This window comes from Triticum aestivum, chromosome 4D (genome assembly GCF_018294505.1).
Source record: "Triticum aestivum cultivar Chinese Spring chromosome 4D, IWGSC CS RefSeq v2.1, whole genome shotgun sequence".
NCBI classification, from domain to species: Eukaryota; Viridiplantae; Streptophyta; class Magnoliopsida; order Poales; family Poaceae; genus Triticum; species Triticum aestivum.
The window spans coordinates 439,332,983-439,357,474 of NC_057805.1; the positions used below are offsets into that span (position 1 = coordinate 439,332,983).

A 24,492-nucleotide genomic window follows, 5' to 3' on the forward strand; every position below is an offset into this window, starting at 1 on the left:
GTAGTTTACCACAGACCTACAGGTCCATAGCTAGTAGCTAGATGGCATCTTCTCTCTCTTTGATCTTCAATACAATGTTCTCCTCGATGTTCTTGGAGATTTATTCGATGTAATCTTCTTTTGCGGTGCGTTTGTTGGGATCCGATGAATTGTGAATTTATGATCAGGTTATCTATGAGTATTATTTGAGTCTTCTCTGAACTCTTTTATGCATGATTAAGATAGCTTTGTATTTCTCTCTGATCTATTGATTTGGTTTGGCCAACTAGATTGATTTTTCTTGCAATGGGAGAGGTGCTTTGTGATGGGTTCAATCTTGCGGTGTCCTCACCCACTGATAGAAGGGGTAGCAGGCACGTATTTGTATTGTTGCCATTAAGGATAAAAAGATGGGGTTTATACCACATTGGTTGGATCTATCCCTCTACATCATGTCATCTTGCTTAAGGCGTTACGCTGTTCTTGTTAACTTAATACACTAGAAGCATGCTGGATAGTGGTTGATGTGTGGAGTAATAGTAGTAGATGCAAGCAAGAGTCGATCTATCGTTCACGGGCGTGATGCCTATATTCATGATCATTGCCTTAGATATCTTCTTAACTTTCTGCTTTTCTATCAATTGCTCAACAGTAATTTGTTTACCCATCGTATGTGTTCTTTCAAGAGAGAAGCCTCTAGTGGAAACTATGCCCTCGGGTCTATTTCTCATCATATTGTTTTCAGATCTATAAAACCAAAAACACAAAAATACCTTGCTACAATTTATTTACCTTTACTTTATTTTGTACTTTTATTTATCTTTTATACCTATCTCTATCAGATCGCATCCTTGCAATTAACCATGAAGGGATTGACAACCCCTTTTTCACATTGGGTGCAAGTATTTGTTTTTTTGTGTAGGTACAACTATTGGAGACTTGTGTGTTCCTCCTACTGGATTGATACCTTGGTTCTCAAACTGAGGGAAATACTTATCTCTCCTTTGTTGCGTCACCCTTTCCTCTTCAAGGGAAAAAACAACTCTAGCTCAAGAAGTAGCAGGAAGAATTTTTTACGCCGTTGCTGGGGAGGATCTACATCAAGCCTACCAAGTACATATCATAAAATCTCATCTCTTGCATTTACATTATTCGCCATTTGCCTCTCATTTTCATCTCCCCCGCTTCTAAAATGTTTCCAGAAAAACACAAAAATATTTGCCTTTTTATTCGCCTTCTTTCCGTTCATCTTTTCGTTTGCCTTGTGTTTGCTTGTGTGCTCGATTGCTTGCTTTAAACCTATTATCATGAGTGATTATAGTATGGCAGAAACAGATGATAGGAGAACTCCTAAAAGTGGACGTTCTACTAATCTGGATGCTAAAACTTTCATTATGGGACAAGGGAATGTTACAGGAAAAGAAACCATCCAAGAATTCTTTAATTGTATTGGGACTTTGACTTGCGATGATGTTCCTATACTTAAAAGGACTAATACTTATGTTGAAGCTATTTCAGCGCTTGTTCTTAAACTTGAGAAAAGATTTATTCGTACTCATCCTACTTTGCGAAGATTGTTTTATGAGTTACCCGTTATAAAAGATCTTAGAGCTAAGAAAATAGCTACCCTTGTCCTTATAAATGAGTTTGATTACATAGTGTGGGAAGCTAGACAGATCTTTGATTTTTATGGTATAAACCGTGAAAACCAGTGATAGATGAGATCATTTACAATAGTGATTATGTTTTAAGACATTTGCTTGGCAATAATCAAATCTTTGATGAGAACCTTAAAAAGGAAATTCCTGTTTTGGATGTGATTCAACAAGTTTTCAATGATGTTAATCAACAATATTCTTGGATTGTAGCTGGGAATCAAAGAGGATATGTAGATGGGCAACTTGATAATGCTAAAATTTCTATGGATAATGTGTTTCAAGCTATATTTGAAAAATCTCCTGACAAAAACACGTCTATGGAAAATAAGAAGGAAGATGACAATACCTAGATCTATGCATTATGCCTAGCTAGGGGCATAAAACAATAGCGCTTGTTGGGAGGCAACCCAAATTTATTTTTTGTTTTTTTGTTTTTGCTTCTATTTTTCAATAAATACACAATTATACTTATGTTATGATTGTGTTTTAGTGTTTTAATTAGTGTTTGTGCCAAGTAAGACCTTTGGGATGATTTGGGTGATAGTTGATTTGATTTTGCTGAAAAACAGAAACTTTTGCGCTCAGTTATGGAATTTTAGAAATCCACAGGAATGTGATTCTGATCTGAAGTTTTACACAAGATTGATATACAAATTTGTCGTAATTTTTCAGAATTCTTGGAGTTACGGCAGTTTGGCAAATGTCCATATTACTACAGGTTGTTCTTATTTTGACTGATTCTGTTTTCATTGTGTTGTTTGCTTATTTTGATGAATCTATAGGTAGTATGGGGGGTATGAACCATGGAGAAGTTAGAATATAGTAGATATAACACCAATATAAATTTAGAATGAGTTCACAACAGTACCTAAGTGGTGATTTTCTTTTATTATACTAATGGAGCTCACGAGTTTTCTGTTGAGTTTCGCGTTGTGAAGTTTTCAAGTTTTGGGTGAGGTTTCGATGGACTATGGAATAAGGAGTGGCAAGAGCCTAAGCTCGGGGATGCCCAAGGCACCCGATGGTAATATTCAAGGACAACCAAGCACCCAAGCTTGGGGATGCCCCGGATGGCATCCCCTCTTTTGTCTTCAATCCATCGGTAAAATTACTTGAGGCTATATTTTTATTCACCAAATGATATGAGTTTGCTTGGAGCGTCTTGTATTATATGATTCTTTGCTTTTTAGTTTGCCACAATCATACTTGTTGTACACACCTTTTGAGAGGGACATGTTGGAAATATGCCCTAGAGGCAATAATAAAGTGGTTATTATTATATTTCCTTGTTCATGATAATTGTTTATTATCCATGCTATAATTGTATTGACCGGAAACTCAAATACATGTGTGGATACATAGACAACAACATGTCCCTGGTAAGCCTCTACCGGCTAGCTCGTTGATTAAAGATGGCTATGGTTTCCTGGTCATAGACATGAGTTGTCATTTGATAACGGGATCACATCATTAGGAGAATGATGTGATAGACAAGACCCAAACTATAAACGTAGCATATGACCATATCAAGTTTACTGCTATCGTTTTCTGCATGTCAAGTATATGAGATCATGCAACTCACTGACACCGGAGGAATACCTTGTGTGTACCAAAGATCGCAACGTAACTGGGTGACTATAAAGGTGCTCTACAGGTATCTCCGACGTGTCTGTTGAGTTGGCATGGATCAAGAATGGGATTTGTCACTCCGTATGACGGAGAGGTATCTCAGGGGCCACTCGGTAATACAGCATCACAATGAGCTTGCAAGCAATGTGACTAAAGAGTTAGCCACGGGATCTTGTATTACGGAATGAGTAAAGAGACTTGCCGGTAACGAGATTGAACTAGGTATGGTGATACCGACCATCGAATCTCGGGCAAGTAACATACCGATAGACAAAGGGAACTGCATACGGGATTAGCCCAATCCTTGACATCGAGGTTAGACCGATAAGATCTTCGTAGAATATGTAGGGACCAATATGGGCATCCAGGTCCCGCTATTGGTTATTGACCGTAGAGGTGTCTCGGTCATGTCTACATAGTTCTCGAACCCGCGGGGTCTACACACTTAACGTTTGGTGACCTATAAGTATAGTTGATCATTATGTTTGTTACCGAAGGTTGTACGGAGTCTCGGATGTGACGAGGAACTCCGGAGTGGTCCGGAGGTGAAGATAGATATATAGGACGAAGGTATCGGAGTCTGGAAGTGTTCCAGGGGCACCGGGTTGTGACCAGGATGACCGAAAGGGGTTTCAGGGGGGCCCGACAAGTGTTGGGGGCCTCATGGGCCTAGAGGAAGGGGCACACCAGCCCACTAAGGGGTTGTGCGCCCCCCTCACCCCATCCTACGAGACCAGGAAGGGTTGGTGCACCCCGAGGGCTGCCTCCCCCTTGCTTGGGGGGCAAGGCACCTAGGGGGGCCACCCAAAACCCATCTAGGGTTTCCCCTTGTGGCCGCCAACCCCCTAGGGAAACCCTAGGGCTCCCCCTCCTCCCCCCTTCCCCCTATACATAGAGAGGTAGAGAGAAGGCAGTCGCACACATCTATGCCACGGCGCTACCATTCCTCTCCCACGTAGCCCTCTTCCCCTCCGTAGTGCTTAGCGAAGCTCTGCCGAGATTTCTCCACCACCACCGCCACCGCACCATCGTGCTGCCAGAGGACTCAAGCTACTACTTCACCATCGCTCGCTGGATCGAGGAGGCGAAGGCATCATCAAGCCGTATGTTTGTTGAACACGGAGGTGTCATCCGTTCGGCGCTAGATCGGGAGTTTGCGTGACGGATCGTGATTGGATCGCCAAGACGTTCGACTACATCAACCGCATTTCTTAACGCTTCCACTTAGCGATCTACAAGGGTATGTAGATGCAATCTCTCCTCTCGTAGATGTTAATCTCCTAGATTGATCTTGGTGAGCGTAGGAAATTTTTTGTTTCCCAAGCAACGTTCCACGACAGGACACACATTATGTGCTTCACTAATATCTTTTGAGCTAGGCAGTTGCTCTAGTGCTTCACTTATATCTTTTAGAGCACGGCGATGGTTTTATTTTGAAGAAATTGATGAACTCTAATGATTCACTTATATTATTTTGAGAGTCTTAAAAATAGTATGGCAATTTTCTTAGGTTATGAATTTAGTCCTAATATGATGGGTATTCAAGAGGGATATAATAAAAACTTTCATGAAGATCAATGAATATATGAGAAGTTTGATTCCTTGCATTTGTTTTGAGATATAAAGATGATGATATTAGAGTCATGCTAGTGAGTAATTGTGGATTAGTAAGAATATTTCTGTTAAGGTTTATGATTCCCGAAGCATGCACGTATGGTCTCTCGTTATGCGATGAAGTTGGAGCATGATTTATTTTTTATTGTCTTCCTTATGAGTGGCGGTCGAGGACGAGCGATGGTCTTTTCCTACCAATCTATGCCCCTAGGAGCAAGCGTATTAGTACTTTGTTTTGAGGGCTAATAAACTTTTGCAATAAGTATGTGAGTTCTTTTTGACTAATGTTGTGTCCATGGATTATACGCACTCTCACCATTCCATCATTGCTAGCCTCTTCGGTACCGTGCATTGCCCTTTCTCACCTTGAGAGTTGCTACAAACTTCGCCGGTGCATCCAAACCCCGTGATATGATACACTCTTTCACACATAAGCCGCCTTATTTCTTCCTCAAAACAACCACCATACCTATCTAGCCATGTGACGCACCCAATTCAATCGTACACTAATCATACACGCAAACGTGTACAATCAAAATCAAGGACTCACGGGAAGATATCACAACACAACTCTAAAAATAAATAAGTCATACAAGCATCATAATACAAGCCAGGGGCCTAGAGGGCTCGAATTCAAGTGCTCAATCATAGAAGAGTCAGCGGAAGCAACAAAATCTGAGTACAGACATAAGTTAAACAAGTTGCCATAAGATGGCTAGCACAAACTAGGATACAGATCGAAAGAGGCGCATGCCTCCTGCCTGGGATCCTCCTAAACTACTCCTGGTCATCGGCGGCGACCTGCACGTAGTAGTAGGCACCCTCGGTGTAGTAGGGGTCATCGTCGACGGTGGCGTCTGGCTCCGGGGCTCCAACATCTGGTTGCGACGTCCGAGAAGAAGAGGAAAAGGGGGAAAAGAGGGAGCAAAGCAACCGTGAGTACTCATCCAAAGTACTCGCAAGCAAGGATCTACACTACATATGTATGGGTATTTGTGTAAAGGGGCAATGTCGATGGACTGAAATGCAGAATGCCAGAATAAGAGGGGGATAGCTCGTCCTGTCGAAGACTACGTTTCTGGCAGCCTCCATCTTGCAGCATGTAGAAGAGAGTAGATGGTAATTTCGCCAAGTAGCATCGTATAGCATAATCCTACCCGGCGATCCTCCCCTCGTCGCCCTGTTAGAGAGCGATCACCGGGTTGTATCTCGCACTGGAAAGGGTGTGTTTTACTAAGTATCCGGTTCTAGTTGTCATAAGGTCAAGGTACAACTCCGGGTCGTCCTTTTACCGAGGGACACGGCTATTCGAATAGATAAACTTCCCTACAGGGGTGCACCACATTACCCAACACGCTCGATCCCCTTTGGCCGGACACACTTTCCTGGGTCATGCCCGGCCTTGGAAGATCAACATGTCGCAGCCCCACCTAGGCACAATAGAGAGGTCAGCACGCCGGTCTAAATCCTATCCACGCAGGGGTCTGGGCCCATCGCCCATTGCACACCTGCACGTTGCGAACGCGGCCGGAAGCAGACCTAACCCCTTAATACAAGCGCAGGCTTACGGTCCAATCCGGCGCGCGCCGCTCAATCGCTGACGTCAAGAAGGCTTCGGCTGATACCACAACGTCGAGTGCCCATAACTGTTCCCGTGTAGTTGGTTAGTGCGTATAGGCCAGTGGCCAGACTCAGATCAAATACCAAGATCTCGTTAAGCGTATTATTTTAAAGTAACAGCGGACGCCGACCAAGGCCAGGCTCACCTCTCAACTAGGTGGTCTCAACCTGCCCTGTCGCTCCGCCACAAAGTAATAGTCGGGGGCCTTCGGGAACCCAGTCCCACCTCTACCGGGATGAAGCCACCTGTCCTTTCAGCCCCCACATCGAAATCACTTGCGGGTACTCTACGAGCCGACCCGACTTTAGTCACCACCATGTATCATATATAGTATGTATGTAAGTATAAACCCATGATCACCTCCCGAGTGATCACGGTCCGATAGTATAGCATGGCAGACGGACAAGAATGTACGGCCACTGATGGAATACTAGCATCCTATACTAAGCATTTAGGATTGCAGGTAAAGGTAACAACAGTAGTGGCAAAGACAGGCTATGCAGCAGAATAGGATTAACCGAAAGCAGTAACATGCTACACTACTCTAATGCAAGCAGTAGAGAGAAGCAATAGGCGATATCTGGTGATCAAGGGGGGCTTGCCTGGTTGCTCTGGCAAGAAGGGTTCGTGGTCGATGTAGTCGATCACAGGGGTACCGGCAATGGTCTCAGGGTCTACCGGAAAGAAGTAACGGAGGGGGAACACAATAAATAACAGAGCAATCAAAGCATAACATGACAATACGCGGTGCTAGAGGTGACCTGACGTAGTACTAGGTGATATTGGTGAAGGGGGGAAACATCCGGGAAAGTATTCCCGGTGTTCGGCATTTTCGGACAAACGAACCGCGGGGGAAAGGTTGCATGTTCGCTATGCTAGTGACGTGTGGCAGACGAACGGACCGCGTATTCGGATTCGTCTCGTCATTCTGAGCAACTTTCATGTATAAAGTATTTTAATCCGAGTTATGGTTTATTTTCTATTAATTTTCAAAGTTTTATTAATATTCTGGAATTAAATCAATTCGAAAATTATATTAAATGAAAATGCTAAGTGCACCTAGTAGAGTGTACACAGCAATGCACACACAGGCTGACATGTGAGGCCAGTGGGGTGCTGAGTCAGCAAGGTCAACAGTCAACATTGACTGGGTTGACTGGTCAAATCTGGGCAATGGGGCCCAGATGTCATTGGGCCATTTATTTTAAACAGATTGTTTATTTTGTCTAATTAGTGGTGGGGATCCGTAAGCCATACTCTATGTAGCATCTAAGGTTAGTACTAATACCTATTTTAGGTTAGTTATTAAATAATACTAATCCTAGTCTAATGGCCGGTTCGTTTGGTAGTGGCTCAAGCCATTCCTTCAGCTGGGCAAACCAGGGGCAGCATGGCACAGGCCACCACGGCCATGGCCAGGAGCAACAGCGCTGCAGCAGCAGGGGTTAGCAGCGGCGGCAAAGAGCGGCGGCAAGAGCAGGCGGCAAACCAACCAAGCAGCGCATGAGCAGCGCCGCATAGCAGCATAAGCAACAACAGCACACTCCAGCAGCCAACAGAAGAATAGTTGCGGCAGCAAGAAGCAGTAGTAGCAGCAAGGAGGAGTAGCAGGGGCTGAAAAACAGCAGCGGGCCACGGCGCGGCGTGCGGCAGCAGGGCGCTTGCGGGCGCTGAGCGAGCAGAGAGTGGGCGACGCGAGCGAGCGCACGGGCAGGGGGATGCGGGCGTGGCGGGCAGAGGCTCACGGTGTGGCCAGAGGGCTTGAGGACGCGCACGGCATGACGGCGAGCTTCGGTCGCGACGAAAACGGCGGCGACAGTTTCGACCACGACGGAGACTAGCGCTAGAGGATGAGCACGAGCAAATTAGCAGAGGGGATTTATGGAAGAGATCACCTAGGAGCTCAAGGAGGCTCGTTGAGTGAACGGGGGCAGCAGGGGTCGATGGATTTGGCGACGAACACCGGCGACAGCAGAGGGGGACACGGTCGATCCCGGCGCGGTGGCGATCTTCTGCTCGGGCTCGGGGTCGGAGAGGAAGAAGCGGGCAGCGGCGGTGCTTCCATGCGTAGTCCTAGGCGGCGGGGAGGTCGCTGGCCACGCAGGCGAGGGCGACCATGGTGATGGAGGTCTCGGTTCACCCCAGGGAATAAGAAGCGGCACAGGCGGAGGGGGGAAAGTGGGGTTAGGGTTCGACCACGGGATCAGGGGAGGTCTTGTAGGCGCTGGGGGGCGCGGGATGACCACCACCCACGGCCACGACCGGCGGATGGCCGCCACGGCCCCCATGCCTCCCTGTAGCAGGAGATTGGGGATGAGTGGGGGTGTGGGCTGGGCCTAGCACTGTGTGTGCTGGGCCGTGTGCTGTGGCCACTAGGGCCCAGCGCACCGTAGTTCTTTCTTTCTTTTCTTTTCTTTTTTGTTTATTTTATTTTTCTTTTCTATTTTCTTTTAGTTCCTAATTATTTTAGTTTTAATAAAATACCAAAGTGGCACCTAAATTGATGTTACAAATTATGTCACAACCACAAAAATTTTCATCCCAAAATATTATAGTTTAGTATTTTACAAAATATAAAAGGTATTTAATTAATGGTTTTAGCTACTGATTTAATTAGTTTAGTGCATTTAAACATTTTATAAAGACTTGGTTTCTCCACCAATATCTCTTATGAATTAGTTGTCACCTCTGAACATTTTAGTTTTAATATTTGAAAACTTTTGTGGTTTGCCTTTATCTCAAATTTGAATTTGAATCGTTTTCAACTAACGCGAGATTAACAACAGTAACCACGGTGACGTGGCATCATTAACATGGAATTATTGTAGCTTAAATATCCGGGCGTCACAATTCTCCTCCACTACAAGAAATCTCGTCCCGAGATTTAAGAGGGGAAGTGCCGGGGAAGGGATTTGGTTACGAAATTCTAACGAGCGTTCTTGATCTTGGTTGCTCTTCTTGAAGAGGTCAATCCATTACGTTGAGGTCTTCATTTCTCTGCTTCAGGTCATCATAATGAAGTCGGCATCCTTTCTTTGCGAACACCATCGTACTTACGAAAGGATAAAGAGGGAAAACTACAAGGACATATGTCTACCAAGACTGATATTCGGCAATTAGCTCAGGGATTTTGGCCCAAGGTATCTCCCGAGTTGAAACTCAGGAAAACATTGAGAGCAAAGTAAGAAGGTACAATAAGGAGTTTCAAGCAGCCAGGCAATCGTTCGATGCCTAATCAGAAGGTGAAAGGGTTTCAGGGCAACGGGAATAAGTATTGCGTCTGATACCAGAATAGAGCACTAGGAAGGTAGCTCGCGAATTACATATGAAACCAAGCGCGAGGAATAACTTTGGCAACAGGGGTGTTCATGAGAGTCAGATTTCGATCATGTGGGACTGGGGGTTATCGGCCCACCATGTGGGTTGAAAACTGGAAGGGCTTGACATCTTGCATGGTCATGATAGCAAGGTATGTCAGAGGATAGCCTATCAGTTATGTCGGCAACAACATCGGTACCAAGGGCGAGGGACGAAGAGAACCATTTTCCTGCTCGTTGAAACAAGGTGGACCAATAGGCAAAGTTCTCGTCCGTCGGTGGTTACCGGTATGTCATCAACAATAGTAACAGGGTCTTACTGATAGAATTGTACACCGAGGTGTTTACGTAAGCAGGAGAATATTACTGCTTAGATCATATAGACCTCAAGAAAGGTTAAACAAAACAATGGAAAGGAAAAAGTGATTAGTATATTAATCAGACCAATGGAAAGGAAAAGGTGATTATACCCGAGTATCAGGAGTATATCCTTCCTAAGGAAAGGCAGAGCATGATATCCATGACAGGATATTAAGTAGAAAACCCTTTAGGTAAGGGGAGAGAAATTTCATGACATTATCCATACAACGGTGTTTGGACAATTAATAAGGAAATTTAGCATTGTGCTTCAAATATTTTTATTGAAAATCGGAGTACCACAGACATGCTTCGAGATTGCATTGGCATGGTCTTCAAGCAAGGTCAGACTTTGAATACAAAGGATCCATCAGGAATAACTTGTAGAATAAGTCTTACAATTTCCTCATGGAAGAATGGATAACCTTGCTGAAAGGGAATCTATAACGCCAGGTGTGCTAGGCATGACATCACCTCACCGGGCATATAAAGATCAATGTTATAACTCTTGGAAAAATGTTCCAACCATCATATCTGACCGAGATTCAGGTCTGATTGGTGCCAGGATTCCTCAGACTCAGGATGCCCGAGAAGAAAAGGTGCGACAAATTGATGAGAACACATTATAAGATTCTCGGGAAATGAACTATGGAAGCGAGTTCCGAAACAAGAGTTCATCAGTAAAGCAAGGAGAGGATGAGGAAGTGGCTGATGGACTCAGCAACAATTCATTGAGAATTTCAAAGGATGGATTTCCACAATTATGTGAACAAGGAGATAACATTTCTCAGGTCAAATGATATAATGAGATATCCTCGAGGAAAACATACCCAATTAAACATCGGTTGAAAGGTGCACCCGAAATATGGGCTTATGTAGCATGACCGATGTTAGAATGGTGATTCGATAACCAATGGTCTAAGAATGAAATGTCGACCATTAATTTCAACGCAATAGGGTTACTAGAAGTTTTGAACTCACACCTCATAGTTCAATGGTTGGTAATCCGGTTAGAAACAACACGGGACCAAGATATGAACGGAGATGGCGAGAAGTATTACTGCATCAAGAATTTCCTAAGAGGTGGTGAAACTCTCACAACATTATTGATATAGAAGACAGTAATACTACAAGGTAGAACATAACCTAAGATAGATAGCAAGGAAATCAAGGTACAACACAAAACATAAACAAGTTTGTGTTGGGGGAAGGCAAGAATGTTGCCGATGATAACACAAATCATCGAGGGGCAAGGATGGTATTTCTCATCATGAATTCAATTGATATCCTGGAAGAACTCGGAATGTTGATGATGATCATGACAAATTTTGTCAAGAGGTTTCATGAAGATGTAATCGGTCGGCGATGACATCAAGTCAAAGGAATGATGAAGCGAAAGGTTATTGGAACCATGGGTACTACACAAACTTGAAATCAAGTTTGCTATTCGAGGAGAATTGATATGACGAGGAAGATCGACACATGATTTGCTCATCATCGAAAATTGTGCTCAGGGAAAAAGAACCAGGTAGCACAGTTAAAATTTAGCACGATAAGGATATAGTCAACCAGGCTAGGAATGACTTCAAGGATTATTAAACTCATAAGCAACGAAAATTACTTAGAGTTATCGTATCGGTGCGCGGAATCGATTCACTTATGGATGTTCTCGGTTGACGACAACCCAGAACCCGTGGAGTCACTATGACAGGGAAGGTACTACTTCATCAGAAATTCATAAGATATAACCTCGAGATACCATGGGGGTAATACAAGAAGGCAGATCAAAATAGAGGTTGGGCAGGCGTACTGATCTGCAGAAGGGAAGTACTCTAACATGTCCGAGAAATGGAACCAAGATGAAAATATGGTCGGAACCATGGTTGCAAAAGACCAATTCCCATATATAAGATAAACTTATACCAAAGAGGGTTTAAGAGAAGCATCCATGATAAGATCAGCATCGTGTCCATGGGTATGAACGCAAGGTTTAAGGTCGACTCCCACTTCTCCAATGCATAACCTTTCATTGACTTCTCGTCCTCAAAGAAGTTGTATGCTAGAAAATTATCTGGTAAAACACCAGAAGGGTATGACTTATGAAAACTTTCGGGTTCAGACAGTTTGGGGAAGGTATAGGTTCAACCCATCGGGGCATCTTAGAAACATATACCTCAAGATTTAAGAGTAAAAATCACCAGCTCGAAAGTAGAGCATGGTTGGTCAAATCAGAGAATAGGATTTACCAATGGCATTATGTATCAAGGAAAAAAAACCATGTTTTGAGAATATGCATGAATGGACGGATAATAAACCACCAAAGGATCTAGCGGACCGCAAAGGATCTAATGTGAGTAACGGTACTCAACCAGAAGAGGAAAGAATGCAAGGGATCAGATTATAGAAACAACTGACTAATTCAAAGCTCAAATGTAAAGGAATTATGATTTCAAATTCACGGGATCAGAAGCAAACATTCTGATTAAGGATGGGTAAGTTGAATAGACTTACGGGTACAATCGACGACAATTTAATTGGTTGAGAACCAGCTCATGTTCAAACTGACACTGAGCCGGAAGGATGAATTCTAGGATTTGACTAAGGAATGCGAGCATCCTCAACATATTGAATCAACGGACTTAAAATGATAAAGACAAGGGATGCCAATAAGATTACGAGACTTATGGGATTAACCATAATGCAAGCAAGCAAGAATTTCAAGAGCAATAGGCTGCTCAAGATTTTCGGAAGATCGAATGGTATTTCAAAGTCTTTTGCGAAACACATGAACAACTGGGAATGAGCGGATACTCGATAAGTGCGAGGAATTATCCGTAGGGGTATTCATGCGGCAAAGATCTGTAAGGCAGTGGCTCAAGAGATTATTAAAAGTCGAAGAATAATTCGATGCATCTTGTAATAACAAGAGTAGCTGGGAATGAAAGTAAGAAGGACAGGTGTAAGTATTTATCCATAAGGATTTATCGATGGTAGGGATTGCAACGGCGAAGGGCATAAGGGTCTCGGGAAAACATCAAAGAGGAGCTTCAGAATCTTCTGGTGCACCAAGTACTCATCTGGAGTGAGGGGCTCTTCGGAGGAAGTAGTTACGAGAACCTAGAGTCAGAGTTAGTAAAATAATTTAACCCGAATAGAAGAGAGATCAGAGTCCCAGAGTATAGACGAGGAGTAAAAGATCATAATACCACCCAATGGCGACGTGGGCCCGTAAGACACACAGCCATGTTAGTAAAAGTTTTACAATGTCTAGACTCGACTTCGGCCAAGGAGTGTGGAAGTGGGATTCCTACAGGCAGTCGGCTCTGATACCAACTTGTGACGCCCCTGATTCAATCGTACACTAATCATACACGCAAACGTGTACAATCAAAATCAAGGACTCACGGGAAGATATCACAACACAACTCTAAAAATAAATAAGTCATACAAGCATCATAATACAAGCCAGGGGCCTAGAGGGCTCGAATTCAAGTGCTCGATCATAGACGAGTCAGCGAAAGCAACAAAATCTGAGTAGAGACATAAGTTAAACAAGTCGCCATAAGATGGCTAGCACAAACTGGGATACAGATCGAAAGAGGCGCATGCCTCCTGCCTGGGATCCTCCTAAACTACTCCTGGTCGTCGGCGGCGACCTACACGTAGTAGTAGGCACCCTCGGTGTAGTAGGGGTCGTCGTCGACGGTGGCGTCTGGCTCCGGGGCTCCAACATCTGGTTGCGACGTCCGAGAAGAAGAGGAAAAGGGGGAAAAGAGGGAGCAAAGCAACCGTGAGTACTCATCCAAAGTACTCGCAAGCAAGGATCTACACTACATATGCATGGGTATTTGTGTAAAGGGGCAATGTCGGTGGACTGAAATGCAGAATGCCAGAATAAGAGGGGGATAGCTAGTCATGTCGAAGACTACGCTTCTGGCAGCCTCCATCTTGCAGCATGTAGAAGAGTGTAGATGGTAAGTTCACCAAGTAGCATCGTATAGCATAATCCTACCCGGCGATCCTCCCCTCATCGCCCTGTTAGAGAGCGATCACCGGGTTGTATCTCGCACTGGAAAGGGTGTGTTTTACTAAGTATCCGGTTCTAGTTGTCATAAGGTCAAGGTACAACTCCGGGTCGTCCTTTTACCGACGGCCATGGCTATTCGAATAGATAAACTTCCCTGCAGGGGTGCACCACATTACCCAACATGCTCGATCCCCTTTGGCCGGACACACTTTCCTGGGTCATGCCCGGCCTCAGAAGATCAACACGTCGCAGCCCCACCTAAGCACAACAGAGAGGTCAGCACGCCGGTCTAAATCCTATGCACGCAGGGGTCTGGGCCCATCGCCCATTGCACACCTGCACGTTGCGAACGCGGCCGGAAGCAGACCTAGCCCCCTTAATACAAGCGCAGGCTTACGGTCTAATCCGGCGCGCGCCGCTCAGTCGCTGACGTCAAGAAGGCTTCGGCTGATACCACGACGTCGAGTGCCCATAACTGTTCCCGCGTAGTTGGTTAGTGCGTATAGGCCAGTGGCCAGACTCAGATCAAATACCAAGATCTCGTTAAGCATGTTATTTTAAAGTAACAGCGGACGCCGACCAAGGCCAGGCTCACCTCTCAACTAGGTGGTCTCAACCTGCCCTGTCGCTCCGCCACAAAGTAACAGTCGGGGGCCTTCGGGAACCCAGTCCCACCTCTACCGGGATGGAGCCACCTGTCCTTTCAGCCCCCACATCGAAATCACTTGCGGGTACTCTACGAGCCGACCCGACTTTAGTCACCACCATGTATCATATATAGTATGTATGTAAGTATAAACCCATGATCACCTCCCGAGTGATCACGGTCCGATAGTATAGCATGGCAGACGGACAAGAATGTAGGGCCACTGATGGAATACTAGCATCCTATACTAAGCATTTAGGATTGCAGGTAAAGGTAACAACAATAGTGGCAAAGACAGGCTATGCAGCAGAATAGGATTAACCGAAAGCAGTAACATGCTACACTACTCTAATGCAAGCAGTAGAGAGAAGGAATAGGCGATATCTGGTGATCAAGGGGGGGCTTGCCTGGTTGCTCTGGCAAGAAGGGTTCGTGGTCGATGTAGTCGATCACAGGGGTACCGGCAACGGTCTCAGGGTCTACCGGAAAGAAGTAACGGAGGGGGAACACAATAAATAACAGAGCAATCAAAGCATAACATGACAATACGCGGTGCTAGAGGTGACCTGACGCAGTACTAGGTGATATTGGTGAAGGGGGAAAACATCCGGGAAAGTATTCCCGGTGTTCGGCATTTTCGGACAAATGAACCGCGGGGGAAAGGTTGCATGTTCGCTATGCTAGTGACGTGTAGCAGACGGACGGACCGCGTATTCGGATTCGTCTCGTCGTTCTGAGCAACTTTCATGTATAAAGTATTTTAATCCGAGTTACGGTTTATTTCCTATTAATTTTCAAAGTTTTATTAATATTCTAGAATTAAATCAATTCGAAAATTATATTAAATGAAAATGCTAAGTGCACCTAGTAGAGTGTACACAGCAGTGCACACACAGGCTGACATGTGGGGCCAGTGGGGTGCTGAGTCAGCAAGGTCAACAGTCAACATTGACTGGGTTGACTGGTCAAATCTGGGCAATGGGGCCCAGATGTCATTGGGCCATTTATTTTAAACAGATTGTTTATTTTGTCTAATTAGTGGTGGGGATCCGTAAGCCATACTCTATGTAGCATCTAAGGTTAGTACTAATACCTGTTTTAGGTTAGTTATTAAATAATACTAATCCTAGTCTAATGGCCGGTTCGTTTGGTAGTGGCTCAAGCCATTCCTTTAGCTGGGCAAACCAGGGGCAGCACAACACAGGCCACCACGGCCATGGCCAGGAGCAACAGCGCTGCAGCAGCAAGGGTTAGCAGCGGCGGCAAAGAGCGGCGGCAAGAGCAGGCGGCAAACCAACCAAGCAGCACATGAGCAGCACCGCATAGCAGCATAAGCAACAACAGCACACTCCAGCAGCCAACACAAGAATAGTTGCGGCAGCAAGAAGCAGTAGTTGCAGCGAGGAGGAGCAGCAGGGGCCGAAAAACAGCAGCGGGCCACGGCGCGGCGTGCGGCAGCAGGGCGCCTGCGGGCGCTGAGCGAGCGGAGAGTGGGCGGCGCGAGCGAGCGCACGGGTAGGGGGATGCGGGGTGGCGGGCAGAGGCTCGCGGTGTGGCCAGAGGGCTTGAGGACGCGCACGGCATGACGGCGAGCTTCGGTCGCGACGAAAACGGCGGCGACAGTTTCGACCACGACGGAGACTAGCGCTAGAGCATGAGCACGAGCAAATTAGCAGAGGGATTTACGGAAGAGCTCACCTAGGAGCTCAAGGAGGCTCGTTGAGTGAACGGGGGCAGCAGGGGTCGATGGATTTGGCGACGAACACCGGCGACAGCAGAGGGGGACACGGTCGATCCTGGCGCGGTGGCGATCTTCTGCTCGGGCTCGGGGTCGGAGAGGAAGAAGCGGGCAGCGGCGGTGCTTCCATGCGTAGTCCTAGGCGGCGGGGAGGTCGCTGGCCACGCAGGCGAGGGCGACCATGGCGACGGAGGTCTCGGTTCACCCCCAGGGAATAAGAAGCGGCACAGGCGGAGGGGGGAAAGTGGGGTTAGGGTTCGACCACGGGATCAGGGGAGGTCTTGTAGGCGTTGGGGGGCGCGGGATGACCACCACCCACGGCCACGACCGGCGGATGGCCGCCACGGCCCCCATGCCTCCCTGTAGCAGGAGATTGGGGATGAGTGGGGGTGTGGGCTGGGCCTGGCACTGTGTGTGCTGGGCCGTGTGCTGTGGCCACTAGGGCCCAGCGCACTGTAGTTGTTTCTTTCTTTTCTTTTCTTTTTTGTTTATTTTATTTTTCTTTTTTGTTTTCTTTTAGTTCCTAATTATTTTAGTTTTAATAAAATACCAAAGTGGCACCTAAATTGATGTTACAAATTATGTCACAACCACAAAAATTTCCATCCCAAAATAATATAGTTTAGTATTTTACAAAATATAAAAGGTATTTAATTAATGGTTTTAGCTACTGATTTAATTAGTTTAGTGCATTTAAACATTTTATAAAGACTTGGTTTCTCCACCAATATCTCTTATGAATTAGTTGTCACCTCCGAACATTTTAGTTTTAATATTTGAAAACTTTTGTGGTTTGCCTTTATCTCAAATTTGAATTTGAATCATTTTGAACTAACGTGAGATTAACAACAGTAACCACGGTGATGTGGCATCATTAACATGGAATTACTGTAGCTTAAATATCCGGGCGTCACAAGCCACCTCCACTTAGCTCAAGTGTGCGATCAGTCCTAGCAGTCTGCCGCCCGACGTTCGTCTCGTACGTGCGGATACCATTAGTTGTAGTGCACTTGCGCTACTCCAGCGAACCTATACGAGGGATCCGGTGACCAAGCTATTCGAGGGAGATCGAGGTGGAGACGACTCCGGCGACGCGGTATTTCAACACTTCTTCAACTGCTAGGACTAAGCCTCTAGTGGTAATTCCGTGTTCTATCCTAAGCATGCTCATGGGTGATATGTGTGGTAGGATTAAATTTTTAATATGCATAGTTGCACGCTCGTATCCCAACAATTGAAGAAAGCATTGGATGTGATCTTCCCTTTTACGCGGTCACATCGACTGTCCCATTAATTCATAGAAGGTGTAATTCAAGTCTTTCTCACGCTCACTCTCAATGATCATGGTGTGCATGATCACGGTGGCCGTGATGATGTACGGAAGGATATCTTGATTCCAAAACCTAGCCGGTCCTCGCACAATAGCAAAGTAGGATTGCAAAATCCCCCAAGCCCTCTCCACATCTTTCCCAGCAGCTGCTTGAGAATTATGGAAATGTAGTTATCTCATCGGTGGTGATTCTTCATTGGCTAATCATGCAAAGAGTGGTGATCGCTGCAACACATTGATGTCATTGCAAGATCCAGGATCCCAGAATATGCATGTCAAATCCACGTCTCTTGATCGGGCACGGCTTCAAGCATGATGGTGGCATCCTTTGAACTGACCATGCCATGTTGCCGTGTAGTTCTTCCACCTTCAGTGCATGCAATCAATTGAGTTGAGTATACCTGGAAACCCACGTGCTTTGTTCATCTCCAGAAGCCTCTGAATGTCTTGGCGAGGCTCTCAAAATACTCCGCCCCGAACACTTCAATCACCGCCTTTGCAAATTTCTTGGCAAACAAGATTGAAGTGCTCTCTCCCATTAAGCAATGAGGAGAAATCTGGTTGGCTGCTTGTCGGGGCCGAGGTGGTCGCTGCGCCGGCTAGGCCTCGCGGTGGTCTTCTCGATGCATCCGTCATCGTCGCGTTGTCCGAAGCCAGAAGTTTCGAAGGAGCGCCGGCTCGACTCAGTCGTGATGGTCAAGTGGTAGTCAAGCCGACCACTAATCGACCTCAACGGTGAGCAGTGGTGCTACGACGACCATTAAGGGAGGCGGAGGGGCGGCGAATGTCCGGTCGACGCAATTTGAGGCGGCAGTTGATCCCGAATTGGCGACTGCGACGGGGCTATTGCGACCGTCCGGAGGGGTGGGATTGGGCAGCGGAGTTGCGGGTAGCCCCAGAGAGGATAGCGGATTCACGACGTTGGCGTGGAATGGTGAGATCCCGCCGACGGCAATCATAGGGGAGAGGCGGGTGCGGTAGTGACAATTTTCAGCGTGGCAGTTGGGATGCGCGTGGCTGCAGACGTTTTTGCGGCAGCTAGGTGGAGCGCTGCAAATATGCAACACTTGGGACTAAAATATGAAGTTGCCAAAAAAAGGGGCAATGTCATTTACAGACACATCATCTGTTGAAACACTGTCTTTGGTTCAAATACCCTAAAAAGTAGATTTTTGAGCACTTGCCCTATTATACACTATCCGTTGAAGATGCTCAAACGCTTGAGGGGGAGACATCCAGGATTATACCTGGCCAAACCTCAAGCCGGACCGGGCTTCGGGCCGGGCCTAGCCAAGCACGAGGCAAAAAACCTAGGCCCGGGCCCGGCCCGGGCCGGCCAATCGGGCCTGGTTTTTGGGCCCAAGCCCGGCCCAAACGCGTAAAAGCCCGCCGGGCCTCAGGCCTCGGGCTGGGCCTCTTTAGAAAAGCACAAAAACGATGGGCCTAAGCCCGGCCCGGCCCGGCCATCAGGCTCAAAATCTAGGCCCGAGCCCGGCCGGGAGCAGCGTCGGGCCGGCCGGTCCGGGCTTCCCATGGCCAGGACTATCCAGGATACCTTCTCTTCTACTACAAGGACTAGAGGAGATCCGGCCGGCCGGCCTTGTTGGTGGAATCGGATTCTGATTCTTCTCTTTATTATTATGTTCTTCAGACACGCGACTCACACTGGAGATGGTATACGACTGATTTGCAGGTTTCAGTAAGATTGTTGAGGAAATTGCACGCGCAACGGATTTTATTTTGTGCTCTTCGTCTCTTGATTGATTCTTGTGAGCCCAAATGCCCCGATCATCATTGGACCGTACACACCAAAAGATATTTTGTATTACCTACTAATCGATCCAACCTGTAGACAGCAAGATAGTTGCTCTGAAAAAAATCCTATGAAACGGCACACTCTGTTGTTGTTGGGCTCGTCTTGTATGCAAACCCTTGTGATTTTGTTACACTTAGAAATCATCTTTTCGTGTAATCATGCGTGCCTGAGACAACCATAACATGTACTGATACACAAGAAAAACAAATATGGATATGCTTGGTTGATCTACTAAATATAATTATACTGGAGTAATGGGCAGCAACTTCACAGCTAGGCCGGCTATGGACCATCTCCAGATCATAAACCAGACAAAGATCTATCCACAGTTAACACCATTTATTTGCGCAATACTTGCACTTTAACACAATGAAATATAAGCTAGCTTTACATTATCCTCGATTTCCAATCAAATGCCCAGTTTAACCTCGGGCATTTACATGCATTACATGGTACAGACTTGTAAGCGTGTCACTCCATCTCAATATAGTACACGAGAGCTATTTATTTATCAGGACGCCGTTGGCTTGGGCAACCTCTTCGCGATTTCCTGTCCCATGAACAAAGTATTATTAGGTGTGTGTTGACGACAAAAATTAAGTACACATATGAAGCTTAATGAAAAGTTAACACAAGGGAATCATTTGGAAAAAATATGTACGTCATACTGTTTGCGAAAATTCAACTGAGAACGAGCATATCAAAATGAGATGGTCATGGATTGACATTGATGATCTGATGCAGTTTCTTTCCATTTGATGATTGATAATGATTTGTTTCACAAGAAACTTCAAAAATTCAAGGAATTCAAGGGTTTGTAATGTTGCTAGCTTGATTATTTTGCTAGAATACCACTAGCAATTATCAGTAGGGTTTGTAATGTTGCTAGCTTGATTATTTTGCTAGAATACCACTAGCAATTATCAGTAGGGTTTGTTATGTGCTAGCTTTACTCGTTTCTTTTCATCTTCTGCATTACGTGAAACCAAATAGCCTCCTCAGAGGGCATACCTCAAATACTTGATTTATATTATCAGATGTTTTTGCTGACGTCTCCATGAATAACATGCTGTTCTTCTCTGCATACTCTTGTGCCTCCTTCAGAAAGTGTACAGCATCATCAGATAATTTTACAGCACATTAAGTATTTATCCCAACTTCACTGTTAAGTGTAAAACAGTACCTGAGAAGGTACACTTCGACTTTCATGTAGATCAGCTTTATTACCAACCAAAACCATGACAATACCAGGACTACCATGTTTTTGAAGTTCCTGCAGGGTACAAAATAGAAAGGAAATTATGAATACAAACAATTCAATCTCAAACAAAAAAGAAACAGTGGGAAGCATAACTGAATTCACAACTCTATGATAATCTATTATAATCAACAAAATAAGTTGATAATAATATTTGTCAGGTGTGCGCAGAAGTAAATCAAAAGCGCTTCGATTATGCTCATTTGCAATGTTGTTAAGTCGTAGTTCTTCAAATAGTGGATGGTAATCTCCAATATACTTCTAGTCTATCAGCAGTCTTACAGTACAATACAGACCTTCACTACAGTAGAGTTTTGAGCACATATACAAATCCAGCACTGAAGGAAAGAACAACAAAACCGATCCACAAAACATCAGAATAAAGAGACTTAGCATAGTTTACCTTCACCCAATATTGTGCTTTCTTGAATGATTCTGGACTAGTTATGTCATAGACAACAACCGCAGCAGCAGCTCCTCTGTAGTAAAGGGGTGCCAAGGCAGCATATCTGAAATTGAAAAGTTCCCACATGAGTCCTGATTTATTGGTTGAAAAAGAAATGCATGGGGTGCAACCAAGTAAAAAATTCATGTGAAATATTACTAAGCCTGTGGAGAAAACATAAACAATGCTTTTCACTTCATCAACAACATGTTATTACCTAACATTATATAGGATAACTAAAGCACCAGATATGTACCTCTCTTGTCCAGCAGTATCCCAGATTTCAAACTTCACTATTGTCGAATCCTCCAACGCCAATGTTTGTGATAAAAATGATGCACCAACAGTTACCTAAAATTATTTACAAATAACTTAAACAATGGAGCTTATGGAGCGAGGGAATTGCATCGAAGGTGAAAGTAACATTTTCATCTGCAGCTCAGTCACACCTTGGAAGTTGGATCGAACTGACCGCGGACAAACCGAAGAACGATGCAGCTTTTTCCAACACCAGAATCTCCAAGCAATACCAACTGCAACATGAAGACAATGGAAACATCAAACAGAGTCACTAATTATCATTTGACGCGGTAAAATGTGTTCAGCAGGGACGACGATGCAATAAATGGGTTGATTGACGTAAAGAGAGTGTGCAATCATCCATATGCATAAATATGTCAAGCAGAACCTACGTTCCAACCGTCCAAGCAACTAGCGAGTTTGATAACTTTCTAGTTCATTTCTTCTTCTTTTTGGCTCAAGTTTTTGCTCTCTTGATTAGGTTTGCTAGTTTCAGGTTTGTTGTTCTTTTGGTATTCTGGTACAGAAATATTTCTGCTTCTGTTATATCAGCACACTATCAAGAGAGAATCACATTCGCAGAATGAACAAAATAGGAGTCTCTCCAAACAACAAGGCCACTGTGACATATTTTGCGTAAGATGAGAAAATGTTTCACGCAATGTGACCCTTTGAAGGTTGCCAAAACATGTAAATGCAACAACTGGTATGGCTAACATCTCATGTGGAATATTGATTGCACAGAACATGCAAACAAGCGCAATGCGGCACCTTGATCCTGGACTATGCCTATTTTTAAAAAGCATCCACGCGGAAACAAGCTAAATGTATGCATATATACTGCTACAATGGGGATCAGTGCTACTCAGCATAGTGGTACCCTGGTATGTGCGTTATACCACATTAATTGTGAATTAGATAGAGCAGTCAGATGAAGCAGTTGAAAGCTTTTTATTTGATTAGGCACAGAAATAACCAAATCGGTACAGTATGACCCCAGTTATCCTACATTTCAAATATTGAGTTGAGCAATCGCATAATTCCAACCTTGTACCACAGAGCTTCTCCACAACAAAATGATTTCTGGTTTCACACATATGCCAGAAAATATAGATATTACAGTACATACAAGTAGACAATACAGCCGTAATTAACATATTTCTAATGTATTTTACTGAAGGGATGTATAGTAGGAGTACATATGACTATACACTACACCCAGAGGAAATTACCCAGGTCTCAAGATTGTAGGGGAAAAAAATACTAGCTATGTTTGGAATGTTGTTTCCGGGATTTCGTATATCTGAATCTGGTCAGAGGCCATCCTGTCTATATAACCGTGCAGTGGGTATCAAATGTTGGCTGTAATGTCATACGAATGTGAAACTACAGTCACAATTGCTTGTGCCGATACCACAAGCAACGTGAATAAAAGCAGCCCAAAGGATAGAAAAAGTACCTTGGCACGCAAGTCATTTGAATCAGCAGCAGAAGAGCTGCCGTTGATATTGTTCAGCCCTCCGGTGCTTCTAGCTGCAAGACAAAAATAGTTGTGTGTTAAGACATGACGCTAAAGTGGGCAAGTGCCTAATTCTTCTGCCCCGGATGCAAGCTACCCCGCTCCCGACTCGTACACATCCACACACAAAGTCTGGGAATAGCACGCAGACACGCCGTTCCAAGGAATCACTCATACAAATCTACCACTAAGCAACGCTCCAAACCCTAGAAATTAAGAAAATGCGTGGCCGAACGCCAGACGCCGTGGCCTGGGGCACTAATCGGGGTCCAAATTAAACCCCCCACAGAACATCACGGATCCTCTAACCTAAACTCCGGCGACCACAGCACCCGCATCAAAGGGTGCGCGGCGACTTCCATCCGGAAGGGGGGGGGGGGGGGGGGGGGGGGGGGGGGGGGCGCGGGAGAGGGGAACCGACCTGGCACGGAGGAGGAGCAGCCCATGGCCGGCGCCTTCGGCCGGGTTCGTGCGGAGTCTCCGGGGAACGGTGGCGATCGGCGGGGGGACGGATCGATCCGGCGGTTGCGCTGTCCTCCTCGGTTCGCTCGCTCGCTCGCAGTCGCGGGCACAGTTCGTTTGTTGGTCCGGTCGAAGGCTCTGTCTGTCGTCGTGCCCGTGTCGCACGCGATGCTTTGCTGCTTGGGGAAAGAGAGGCGGGGGTGACGAGTCGTTTTGCCCACCCGGGCTACGTCTGTCAGTCTCACGCCGTGCGAAATCCAAGTGATCTGAAATTTATTATGCTGGACTGGGTTACCGGGCCGGGCCTTGTGGAGGTGCTTAGGGGATGTGTTTAGAGAAATAAATCAGGTTTTCTTTAAGCACCGGTGTTTATTTGCACAGGATAGACGCTTAACTAAGCGTCACTTCTGTAGAAATAGGCACCGGTGCTTAAAAAAATCGGTTTATTTTTCTAAGCACCTCTCTAAGTATCTCCCATTGTACAAGGCCTAAGCAGCGCTCCAAACTCTAGACACAAAAATAAAACTGTGGGCTTGCAAGGCCCAATTAGCAGATATTTTTTGCTAGAACAGCTAAGGAGGCAGGTACCCAAAAAAAAGGAATCAATAACTCCCGAACGTGCCATGTTCTAGAGTCTCGTCCCGAACGCCCTTTCCACCGCAGGATTTCAACACAAATCTTAAAGCACGTCAGAATTGCCACGTCATTTATTTTTTTCGTTCGGGAAAATCAAGGGCCGCCGCGAACCTTTTCCTCCGCGCACACGCGTGCCCACT

At 45.4% G+C, this 24,492-nt stretch overlaps 1 protein-coding gene across 1 annotated transcript; it reads right to left on the bottom strand.

Moving 5' to 3' along the window:
* Nucleotides 1-19,948: 19,948 nt before the first annotated feature.
* On the bottom strand, nt 19,949-23,947 carry LOC123098437 (ras-related protein RABF1). Its single transcript, XM_044520422.1, has 8 exons — nt 23,676-23,947; nt 23,195-23,268; nt 21,885-21,968; nt 21,692-21,786; nt 21,394-21,499; nt 20,916-21,005; nt 20,744-20,830; nt 19,949-20,282 (listed from the first exon to the last, which is right to left on the bottom strand). Exons 1-8 carry the CDS (start codon nt 23,698-23,700, stop codon nt 20,244-20,246), a joined length of 600 nt encoding a protein of 199 aa, XP_044376357.1. The 5' UTR covers nt 23,701-23,947; the 3' UTR covers nt 19,949-20,243.
* Nucleotides 23,948-24,492: the final 545 nt, after the last annotated feature.

What these genes read in the sequence shown, in the direction of transcription:
- LOC123098437 (XM_044520422.1), bottom strand. Translation starts at nt 23,700, where the DNA reads ATGGGCTGCTCCTCCTCCGTGCCAG. An exon ending in CTGCTCCTCCTCCGTGCCAG is followed by an intron (nt 23,269 to 23,675) that starts GTCGGTTCCCCT and finishes TTTGTCTTGCAG; the next exon opens with CTAGAAGCACCGGAGGGCTG. An exon ending in AAGCACAATATTGGGTGAAG is followed by an intron (nt 21,006 to 21,393) that starts GTAAACTATGCT and finishes TGTACCCTGCAG; the next exon opens with GAACTTCAAAAACATGGTAG.